Source organism: Mixophyes fleayi, chromosome 4, assembly GCF_038048845.1.
Source record: "Mixophyes fleayi isolate aMixFle1 chromosome 4, aMixFle1.hap1, whole genome shotgun sequence".
In the NCBI taxonomy this organism is placed as follows: domain Eukaryota; kingdom Metazoa; phylum Chordata; class Amphibia; order Anura; family Limnodynastidae; genus Mixophyes; species Mixophyes fleayi.
In genome coordinates this window covers 103,259,075-103,271,655 of record NC_134405.1, presented here as the reverse complement: position 1 = coordinate 103,271,655, position 12,581 = coordinate 103,259,075, and the positions used below count along the sequence as shown (strand labels likewise).

The 12,581-nt window shown below is 37.3% G+C and overlaps 1 protein-coding gene across 2 annotated transcripts in view; it reads right to left on the bottom strand.

Moving 5' to 3' along the window:
- Nucleotides 1-988: 988 nt before the first annotated feature.
- BNC1 (basonuclin zinc finger protein 1) overlaps nt 989-12,581 on the bottom strand; it is a 19,956-nt gene continuing 8,363 nt past the window's right edge. Inside the window, exons 3-7 of one of the 2 annotated variants that reach the window (XM_075207911.1) lie at nt 12,558-12,581; nt 12,231-12,466; nt 8,061-9,955; nt 2,695-3,038; nt 989-1,292 (exon numbers count right to left, since the gene is read on the bottom strand). The exon at nt 12,558-12,581 is cut by the window's right edge and continues 79 nt beyond it. In XM_075207911.1, the coding sequence (XP_075064012.1) occupies nt 1,216-1,292; nt 2,695-3,038; nt 8,061-9,955; nt 12,231-12,466; nt 12,558-12,581 (2,576 nt within the window). In that variant the 3' untranslated portion in view covers nt 989-1,215. Of the gene's footprint in view, nt 1,293-1,789; nt 3,039-8,060; nt 9,956-12,230; nt 12,467-12,557 lie in introns of those variants that run through there. The other variant, XM_075207910.1, reaches the window with a different exon arrangement.

Here is a 12,581-nt window from a genome sequence, read left to right as displayed (position 1 = left end):
ACCATTGATTAAATACACTTTAACAGAGAGTTTATTCAATTTTACCTGTATCAGAAGACATTTTTGAAGGGAAGGATCTCATGCAGTAATCTTCATACCTCTGTCCTCTACTGTCACGTCATTTGCCTAACGCCAATAGGTTTGAAATCACCAGCATGAGAGGCTGTTCTGGTATTGGCTAGGTAATGTAGTGTGGGGGAACTCATCTATGAAGAGGACTGCACATGTTCTACCTTACATCAAAAAGGTGAGAATCTTCAAATACAGGTAACATCAGATACACTCTTCTACAGTATATCTAACCATAGGGTAAAAGATAGACAGGTACTTCTGTTTTAGATAACCGATCATTTGGGCATATTTTGACTGGTTTATTGATCATGTGCTCCCTATTTAGGAACACAAGGGTAGATGTGCCTGTTTTTATATATGGAGCAACAAAGCCTATGTTATCTCACAATCTAAATCTGGAACATAACACAGGACACGTGCAGCAAGTCACTAACTGTGTGAAGGAGAAGTCATAGAGGGTAATCTGAGTTTATGTGCATCTGTTAGACTCTCTTTTCCAGTTCAGATGCCATCTCTGCAATGATTCCCACTCACAACTTGCACACCAACTATGTTCATTTCCAATAAGTTAAATATCAACAAAACTGTGTAACACTGCTACAGAGTGCAAGAAATGAAATCCATTAGTTGTTTTTTTTTTTTAATATATACCTATATAGATATATAAACGTATATATACACAGTACATGACAACAATTTCACAAATCCAGTCCTACTGGAATCTCCACATTTGGCTAGAACAAAAACCAATATAGTATTTACAAACTGTAATCAATATCATGCTTTGTGAAAAAAATATTTTCCCAACTTAAAGAAAAAGTATATATTTTAATATATATATATATATATATATATATATATATATATATATATATATATATATATATATATATAATTACAGGCATACCACTCAAAATGAAAGTGAACAAAGCATTTTAATACAAAAATGCCTATAACAAGTGCATAACATACAGCATGACAATAACAGTGACAATGTTTAAGTGACAAGGTATCAAAACTGTACAAATTAGATAATCACAATACTACTTACACAGGTTATTCTCTACAAAACAATGTTTTTTTTATATTTTTTTTCAGCTGGCATCGTAACAGTAGTAGTTTGACCATTTTGTGTGTTTGCTTTCAGTAAAAGGAGTTGTTTGCACATCCTCTATTTTGAAATGCATCATTGTTTCGTTCTTTCAAGATAATGCTTTTGCCTAAAATGAAAAAGATGCATTGAAAAGATAGCAGTGAGTGAAATGCTCCTTATTTCCGCTATACATATTTGGTAAGCAGGAATCCATCTCCCTGTTAGGTCATGGAACACACTTTCTGTAGGAAACGTCTGCTATCGCGAATCATTCACACGCATGCACTTTGCATAGAAAACAACCAAAAACACTTAAAGCATCAAATAGGGAAGATGACCCTTAAAACGTAATAAAATGCCAAGCCCTTCCTTAGGTCACAGTATAAGGTTTATACGTGCAGGGGCGCAAATATAGAGAGAGAGCTACTGAGCATGCGCAGCAGCTCCATTTCGGCGGCACTGTATTGTACATCAGCCGCGGCGCTGTCAAAGAAGCGTCCGCGGCGGTGCTGTATTGTACTACAATACAGCACCGCCGCGGACGCTTCTTTGTCAGCGCCGCGGCTGCTGTACAGTACAGTGCCGCTATGTAGGGGCACTGTTTAGCCCCCGTTCTTCACGTGCTTTTCATTTTCTAATAAATATGTTTTATAACGGGTTAAACAGTGCTACATGATGGCTTAGATGTGTAGTAGTTAAGTAAGATCTCATATTAAAGAGCACCAGTCTCTTTCACAGAATAATATTCATCAAATCACTGGGAACCAGTGTTTGTCATTGGCTCCTTACAAACTGAATAGCTACATTCTAATACATATTGGTTCAGCCTCCAAAAATGGCTGCCTCATTTGTGTATAGAACAGGTGTACCTTAACACTAATCACTTACTTTTCATTTAATAATAAACTATTAACCAATTTTTGACAAAGACATGTTGTGTTTAATAGAAATGTGGTTTACCCAGCAAAACAGACGATCAAATTAAAGAGTTCCAAAAAAGCAGACTTTGCTATTTCTATACAATATTGAAACAATTTCTTACCAACATAAATTATTATAGGTCTTCTAATTAGGGGACCTAACAACATAAATTTGGCCACTCTGGCAACAAAATGTTCAAATGAGCATCCAATATTGGCACAACTAAAGATTGAAGGAAAAAAAAAATGTATTTACACTGTACAAATGTTGTTACTACACAGTATCTGGTGACTCAGAAATGCTTCTGTGCAAGTTAGGATTTTGGCTATGCCGGTTCCGGCTACGCACAGAGGAAAACATGGTATTGCAGCCAGCCACCTTACATTTGTGGAGCTGCCGGAGATGCACAGTTTTGTAATGGGCCCTGAAAGTCCCCTTGTTACTGTAAGTTTTTTGGCAGATGTGGCAGGTTATTGGTATACCAGAGGGTATATTTGAAAAACTCTGGTGAGCTCTATTGACCAAATTAAAATTCTGGTAAAGGTCATCCTGGGACACAAAGCTCAAGCCTTCACAGCTTTCATCACTATCCTCCACTGGTAGGTTACCTTCTTCACTTCCGCCATCCGAGTCCCACGAGGAATGTGAACTGCTTGCTGACTTGATACTCGCATTGGTGCTCAAATCCAACACAACGCTGTCATTCACAGGATCTGCACCAAAGCTGTCCAAACAAGGCTCTCTGATCTTGTTCATGGGATAAACCAGACTCCCTGTTCGGTTCATTCCTTTGAAGATCACAGATGTTTGTCCTGGGTTTTTTAGTGGGGAGTACTGGTAGTGATCCTTGGCCATGTCTTTTAGAAGATAAGGGATATTGTAAGAGTTGTTCTGCAGTTCCAAAGCATCTTTGGTCAGTAGCTTATGATGAAGATTCAGATTAGAACTGTGCCTGTAAAACAAAATGACATGTGAGCAAAAGTGCAGTATACCAGAGGTTGTGATAGACAGAAATTGACTTATGTTTTACTTACAGTATCCCTGGATGATTAACTTACCAATGATTAAAAGTTACACTATTTATAAAAAACATTCTGACCACACAAAACTGACCGACTATGTTTGTGTAAAGAACAGGGATTCTAACAAGAAGAAAAGGTTCCTATGCCATTCAGACTTCAGCTGCCAATACTGCAAATAAAGAGATCATCTCTATGATCATTCTGTTCCCACCTAGTGGTTTCTTGCTGTTTTATACCATGCACCTCATCATAATTCATATTATGGTAGGGTTCAGAAAGCACTTGAAGAGAAACATTAAAAGGAAAAACTGTCCTTCCCAATAGTTTCACTGGTGCATATAAAAGCAGCACCCCATTCCTAGTTATTGATTGGCTTTCTCATGGTAGAAATCAGAGAAATCAAATGTAATATTTATGCACAACTTTTTCATGTAAGCTTCAATATTATATACTGAAGTGCCTAATAATTGTAATAGTGTCACTCATGTACTTTGCTAGGTCAATATTTCGTTTTTTCATGAATACAAAAATAGCACGGTGGCTAAGTGGATAGCACTTCTGCCTTACAGCACTGGGGTCATGAGTTCAATTCCCAACCATGGAATTATCTGTGTGGAGTTTGTTTGTTCTCCCCGTGTTTGTGTGGGTTTCCTCTGGGTGCTCCGGATTCCTCCCACACCCCAAAAACATACTGGTAGGTTAATTGGCTGCTGTCAAATTTGACCCTAGTGTCTCTCTCTCTCTCTGTATGTTAGGGAATTTAGACTGTAAGCCCCAATGGGGCAGGGACTGATGTGAGCGAGTTCTCTGTACAGAGCTGCGGAATCAGTGGCGCTATAAAAATAAATGCTGATGATGATGATAAATGAAATAGTTAATGCAACCTGGACCTACACAGTGCCATATTTAGTCCCTTGTAGAGCAGCCCACTTAGTTTGCACTAGTCACCTGCATATTATTAGTTTACTAACTTTCTAGAGAGCTCCAGAACATTGTCCTATTCAAACCACACTTTACAGTCTATTATATGGACATTTATGAAAACTGGTTCATAGCAAAAAGGCACCTAATCTGTAACAAACAATAAGATGTTTGCGTTCCTTCTCTGAACTACACTAGAAAAATGACAGAACACAAAATATTGTGTTACAGCTCCCTTATTCCTGAGCACTAGTTTTTCATAAATATTCCCTATATTTTGTTTTGTTTTCTAAAATATTTTATACCTTGAAATCAGTGACAGCCCGGTGCTTAAATTTTTATTGAATGCTTATATTGAACAGTTATAAGTGAACTATTGCCCTTTAAAATAATACAGGACCGACGCTCCTGCAGATCCCATCTTATTTGCACCCACAGGTTCCAATAAGATTATGTAAAATGTTCTGTTGTGTATGAAACTTAAACCATCACAGACGTGTCTCACATTATTAACCCTTTCACTGCTAAGGTCAAGACTCCACATGCAGATAAACGTCTAGTCCAGCGGTGCATGAGGTTCAGATAATAGATCGGCAAGTATTTCTCTAAAACTGCCCCGATTCCCTTCTTAGTGACTCACACAGGAACAGGGGGGCTCTCATTTTAAAGAGAGGTTTCCCCTCTGTCAAATAGTGTTTTCGGCTCTGTAGTTATTTTATAAATATAATATCAGAATATATAATATAGGCAATATAATAATATTTATCAAGATAGGCAATGTAGCCACTACACTACAGAAAAAGCCTTACACTCCATTTTAGTTCATACAGGGACAAGGGTGCTTTAATTTGAAAGATGGATGTCTCTTCTTTAAAACAGTGGTTCTCCTATCTGATTACAGACAATATGCTCACTACACTACAGGAAAAATAATTAGCAATATATACAAATATGCATAGAGAAAAAGAAAATGTAGTACAATTCTTTTCAGAAGACCTTCAGCTATTCAGCAAGGTATGTCAAATCTGTTATGTAAACTTTTTGATACATCAAATCAAAATTTCAAAACCTTTTTTTTCAGCTATTGCGCCACCTATTGGAAACTACTGTGCATTCCAGTCTAAGGTAATAAAGGTAACTGACCCCTAGTTTATTGTGGCAGGATGTCTAGATTCTTAAATGGATGCTTTTTTGGCCAAACCATATAATTCATACATATTGTATGCATTATATGAAAGATATACAAGTAAAATAAATCTGTTTGCCTTATAATCTGTGCTCCTTTTATTGGGAAACTTGTTTTTATAATTCTGATTTTGCCGTTTTGGAAAAGTAGATCAACACCAAACCTGTAACCAGGTTATTTTGGAGCTTAGCAAGAACAAAAACACAAACATGTTCCACTTTCTTGCAAATTTAACAGAATAACATTTTTTTTTGTATGCCAATTTTAGGTTTGATTTTCATTACCATGACAGGTGTTATAAAGAAACTGATGGCAATTTGGAACATACAAGATCTTCTGGAATAAATAAAGTAAGAATGATTTATGCGAGTACTGCACAGACAAATTACCAACTTAAATGTTTGAACCTCAGCAGCCCAAAAACTACCCCCAAAAAAAATATCTCAGCACAGCTGTGAGAAAAAGCCTCAGCAGTGAACGGGTTAATCCGTTCCAGATTTGTATATTCTTATAATACAGGTTTATACAGAATTACATTTTATATACCCACTGGTCACTGTTACTGTAATGTCACTTTTAAATGTGCACTGCTACCCGATGAATTGTTTTAATGGTTAAAAGGTAAACGGACAAAAACATAATTTTAGAGAGAAAGAATGTTTATATACTTAACATGTCAACCTCTCACCAGATTATTTAATTTAATTTCAAAATACATTTCATATGACCCACATCTTACATGTAGATGTCGGTCTTCTTGAGGTTCTGACTTTTTTGTGGGGCTATCTCCTAATTTGTTTTGTGTCAGACAACAACCTCAACCCAAAAACGCTGTTGCCATTAGATAAATGAATGGAAGGGAAGTACCAAAGTATTAAGTGTCAGGGTTATTTTAACATTTAGCCATTAAGGTCTTAACACTGGTTGAAAAACAAAAAGAAAAAACGTCTTGCACTGAGCTCAATTTTATCCAAGTAAATCAGTAGGTCGCAGCTGTAAATAAGGATCTTGCTAGGATCCCACCAAAAATAGTACAAGCAGTAATAGTAGTTTCTTTACGTAACACTGGTTGACAAACTTTGAAAGTAGATTTTTTTTTTCTTTATAATCAATTTTTCTTACAAAGAGCTAGCAGTTTTATCTTCTTGTGTATATAATATCGCACTCTGAGTTAAGGCCTTTGAGGGACAAGCAAAGACGAAGAAAGAATAAAAGAGGATAGTGTATGGCATTGGAAGCCTTCCCCCCTAGATTACAAAGCATGCAAGAAATGTGTGTAATTCTCTTTAAGATAATGCTGGTACAGGAATGAACCGGCAAAGGAATGAAAGCAGAGGAAGGAAGAAGAAAGAGAGGACATAAAAGAATGCACTGCAGGTAGAATGATATGAAATAATGTAATATGTCATGCTATAAGTGATGCTGGACCAGATCTCTAGATCCATATCTACTGCTTATAACATGTATTTATTTAAGGCGGATTAGTGAATGTAATGGTATTTGCTATTAATTTGATTTTGTGGAGTAAATGCCCATCCTGTACCAGCAGTAGGAGATTTACAAAACTATTGTTACACTGTTTATTATTTTCCGGTTCAATTAATTCATAAAAACTGTTTGGAAAGACTAACTTATACCCCATTCATACTGCACCAAAAACCCGGGTTTTTGCAGAGGCACGCTGAAAAACCCGGGTCTTGGTGCAGTATGAATAGTCCAACCACAAAATCCCGGGTCTAAAATCCCGGGACTTAGACCTGGGATTTTGCGAGGGGTAATTCCCGGGTTGGACCCCGCTCGCCTGCAGTATGAATGGTGCAACCCGTGTAATTCCCGGGTCTCACTATTCATGCCGGCTGTCAGGGGGACCTCTGGGTACTAAAATGACGTCATTTCTAATGGACTAGAAATTACACCGCGGCAACGCACCGGAGACACCGCTGGCTGAAAATAAGTTAAGTAAACATTTGTTATGTATTTTTTTTTTTATTAAAACATTTTTTTCCACTTTTTTTTTTCTAAAACCCGGGTCGGGCAGGTGCAGTATGAACCCGCCCGACCCAGGAATCTTCTTATCTATACTGCCCTGTGCCCCGGCAATATCTCGGGTTAACGGGATATTGCCGGGGCGGCAGTATGAAAGTGGTATAAATAGGTTATGTTACTGCAAAGGCTTATTTAGAAAGGAAAGGCAATACTAAACCACACAGTGTACTCCTACACATACACTGAAAGAGCTAAACGTAGATTTTATTTCATTCAGCAAAAGTTAGTCTGTCTGCTTGTTAGCGGAATAAGATTGTGAAAGTATTTTTTACCCTGTAGAATAGAGCTATTTACTCAATGTAAATTATAATTTATAATAAAAACGTTAAAGGACAATTGTCCCAGGTAATTTGATGGGTGCTATAATACTGGATTTGGACCTCTTTTTTTTATAAAAAAAAAAAATGCAAAATGTGCAAAGTAACAGATTCCAATGGAATTATTAATACATGTTTTTCAATATTTCCAGAAAAATAAAATAAAAATGAAACCTACTTATAGTGTATATTTAAAACTAGTAGATGGAAGTATATGAAATATATTAAAGAAACCAGTGAGCAAGAATGGATAAATTAGTCAATTATTTCTTTAGTGACCTGCGGTGATTTCTACACCCAAAGAGAATTCATCAGTAAAACATCAAGTTGTAATCTCACACAGGGAGGGAGACTGTACATGGAATAATCTAGGTGTAAAATGTCCATACCATAGGATAGGAACAGAGAACAAAATAATAAAGTAAATACTAAAAATACTAAATGTAATACTGCATGTAAAACGTGCATTAACATGACTTTACCTGTCTCTGCTCCTCCGGGAAGGGAAAGCAGCATTGCAGCCATTGATTGTACATAAATGCATTTCTTTGGGGTGTACATTTTTGTAATGCATCTTAACACTGTATGGGTTTTTAAACGCTTTCTTACAAATCTCACAGTGGAAGCGATTTTCATCCTTGGGAATATCTAAGTGCTGGTCTCTGCGTTCTGGGTCTGCAGAGTTACCCATGCCAGAGCTCTTGTTAGATATTGCACCAAAAATGCCTCCGGTCAAAGGGTAATGTCGAAATTCAATACTGTCCTCGGAATCTGCATGTTTTGGCTGTTCATTATTATACAGGGAGGGGTCGGCCAGCTGCTTCACAACATTAAAGTGGTTTGAGTGTTCATACTTATTTTCACTGGAATCTACTTTCAATGCTGGCTCTTCTCGGAAGGGCTGAAATTCATTTTCGGAATCGGAAGACGTATTGTCGTAACTCTTATCTAGAACAGAGTGAAAATTGTGTTCCTCTACATTCTGGGGCTGCAATGAATTTGAAAAATGCACATGATCCCTCTCAAGTCCATTTGGAATATCAACTGAGGGCTCTAGGTTTTTATCACAATTGTCAAAAACATGGGCATCATCCTTGTTTGGTGGGAGATCCTCTTCAGAACTAATGTTTTCTGTGCTTTCATTAGGTGCATCCACGGATTCTTTTTGTATTTTGATGGGCATGCTAGATTTTCGAGATTTCTTTTTGGGCATTGCATCTAAAGGGAGTTCTGTGGAAACCAGCTTTTCAATGACAGATGAAGAGATGGGCGGTAGGGAAGGGAGCATGCCAGGAGTATTGGCAATCTCAGCTGGAGTAACTGGACTTCGGTAGAAGGGTAGAACTGGTTGAACAGTTTTCAAGTTAGGAATCAGAACACAAGACTGCCCAACATTAGGTAGACCAGATGTAATCTTTGAGTCAATGCCAGGACTTACATAGTTATTTGCAGATCTGTTATCCGGGCAAGGAGATTTAAGTCCTAGCCTTTTGTGATCCTCAGATACGGAGATGATTAGTCCATTCCTCAAATCTTTATCTCGATTATTCCTATTCATTGGCATATGAAGTCGTGGGTTGGGGTTAGAACTGTGACGATTTCTGCTACGTAGGGAACTAAATACCATATTGCAGCCCTCAATGGTACACCTGTGTTTTATCTTCAGATGGACAGCATTGTAATGTATCTTTAATGTTCCTTTGTCATAAAAGGTCTTTTCACAAGCAGTGCAGAAGACACGGCCCTTTCTGGGTCCAGTGCCATTTCTCTCAGCAGAATTCAGTTTACTTTCAGGAGAAACTGAAGCCATCTCATAGTTTGACACTGTGTTGTGTGAGCTGGAATCACTTAACGGGCTATCGTCTTCTGCTTTGGTGATGACATCATGAGCACTAATGCTGGACTCATTTTCCAAATGAAATGATGCAGAACTGGAAGTCAAGAAGCTGCTCTCAGAGAATGACATATGGGCATCTTGTTTGCTTTCGTTCCCTCTGTCCTGACTTCTTTCCATGAGTGGCCTCTCAGATGGTGAGCCTATGAGAGGGGGAGGCACCGGGCTAAAAAACTGAAATGGAAGCGTGAAGGCCATGTTATTGATCATGTTCTCAAATGGATGTAAAGAGGATGGAGACACTTTCTCCAGTGTCGAAGGGAGAACAGGGCTGCTTCTGGAGTTGCTGCTTTCAATAAATGTTCTAATGTCAGAGTTTGTCCTAGTGCTGGGCACCAGGACAGAGTATCCCTCTTTTTCATGGATTGCCATAAGTTCTACAATAGATTTAGTTTCCCCAAAACGAAGAAACTGCTGCAACGTCGCCAATTCTTCTTCAACTGTCATTATAGACCAGTGATCTAGGACTTTTCCAGATGCATCCTAAAATAAATTATTATGTGTGAAACAAAAACAAAAAAAACCGTTGTTACAAACTTGGACATATGTAAAGTCCATTTAGAACATAGAAAAATAAATTTACAAAAATACAACAACAAAAAAACAGAACTTCAGCAAGTGCAATTGTTAGAGTTGATGCAATATGGAGTGCATAGGTAAATACATTACAAACTCCGTTAGTTTCAACATTTGAGATTTTTGGAGTTTTAAGATAAATGAAAATGTACAGAAAGACAAAAGTTTTTCAGGAACTTTACATGTCTCTTGAGCACCACAAGTAGCAAAATTCAGCTGCATTGCAGGGATTGTAGCATGCAGATTACCGTGTTAAATGTTGACCATTTACAATTATATTCCATTTCTGTGTATGTTTTAATAAAAGCAAGAATCACCTTTGTCTTTTGTCTGTACATTGCAAACAGGTGCTGCCCACTTAGTCACTAGCAATGGCAAAGCACCCCAGATGTCAAAGGTAGCACATACAAATAACTTATTTTTTTATTTAATACACCTGCTATTTAGATAAAGGGAATGGATTACACATAAAGAGTATTTCTCATCTTATTGTAAATTGATAAGTTAATGTAGAAATAAAAGTCATCGCAATTTAAGCTTTAGATTAGCTACTCATTTGAGTATCATATTTTCCCCCACTGCAAGTTTAATAATCTTCCAGGCAACTAAACATCACAGAATAAATGAAGGGGTATTGATCTATAGCCAGCGTCCACAGAGCACAGCTGTAATTACACTTGAGTGTTGGAGTTATATCAAACTCTGGCCTTGTCTGATTTTTCCCAATAACTACAATAAATATTTTATCACAGGACATGTGTTTGATAGCCTACTGAGACTTTTCACAGACCATGAAAGACTTTCCAGCTTGATAAAGAATGTATCATCATATTTTTTTCATGCTGTAGAGGTTTCAAGATAATTGATTCCATATTTTTAATCCGAACACTAAAATGTAAGATTATCCAGATCATTAAATATTGATCGTTGTCATGATATAAGACCATAATCGAGCTTAGCATAAAAACATAATTGTAGCGAGTAGCAGATAGCGTAAGGCTCTTGCAAAGCGTTTAACATAGTTTAACTCTGTTCTGTTGTGCTCTTAACAAGTACATGGAAAAGAGTTACATGATAATCAGAGTGGTCTGAAAAATAAACAATTAACTTTATATTGCTGGAGCTTGCAAAGAAATCTTTAGTGGGCTGTCAGGTTTTGGCTTGTTGGCCATCAAATAGCACCACCACAGTGCAGGATCCCTGTCCTAATCGTAGCTTTTATGCACATGGTTTCCAATATATTAATACTTATAGGGTTGGCTCCCACCACATGTCTTCGGTTTCTGGCTCTGCTCCAAGCCTAACACTTAAGTTGCTATGCACTAGCCAGAAAAAGCTATTTCATGGTCTACACTCTATATTATATAATACACAGAGCTCATGGGTGACAGACAGAGTACCCAGATAACAATGTATATATTACATATAGGATACTCACACGCATCAAAATTGAAAAAAACACAGGTATGGTGGAGAAACTGAAAATGACCACTAATCTTTAAAGACAAGTTGGTGTATTTAAGATCGCTACTAATAACATTCACAAATATGTATGTTTCAGGAGCTTATTTAAATTGACTATATTTAAGATCCGGGCAAAAGGTTTAACTACACACAGGAGAATTCCTCTTGGTAAACCCAATGACAGAGCAACCAGCTGCTTTTAGCGAGAAACAGAATACTTTGCACTCAGTGGCACAGAAATTCTAAATGCTATGTAAACCATCTGAAGCTATAAGGTATGGTAACTTTTACTGTACATATACAGTATACTTGCAGCTTATGAAAGACACTTGTATTTGAGATTTAGTGGTTCTTTAACTGTAATGACTTTTGGATGAAACATCTTCAAGCAATGAGGGTACCAATTTACTATCCAAAAGCACACTAACTCCTTTTTGAAAGCTTCCCCATATGATTTACAACTAAGGAAATAGTTATAGGAACAGGGCTTAATTTGTGCTGAAAATCAAAGGAACGCAGCTCTGGAATTTATTGTATTTAAGGTTTAAAGATCATTTTTAATGTCATCTCAACATATGATATTGACTTTCAATCTTTTTTATCCACTTTTTTAGCTATAATTAAGCAAGGACTTGCAAAATATTTTTTAAAAACCTTGAGATAAAGAGGCATGCCAAAAAATAACTCGTCACTACTGCTCTATGTACTGCAGAAGTACCTGAAGAACGTAACCCCGGATGTAGTCCTGCAGTGTCCAGTCAAGTGAATGGAGGATCTGTATGACCTCTTCTTGCTTTAGGACACTGAAAAGTCGATCAAGCAGAATTTTCAGACGAATGGGAACGGCTTGAGTGCCATAAAGCATAAGGCTGCTGATATCGAAGACTACGCTGGACTGAACAATCTCAACTTGGCTGGTGGGATAGAAGTGCGGAATCTGTAACTTGCTTAATGCTAAATAAAGACAGGAGAAACACTGATGAGAAACAGGGTATCAATACTCACACACATCTGGACAGTTACATAACAATTACACAAAACTTACCATGTGCCACCCATCCGTGCCTAC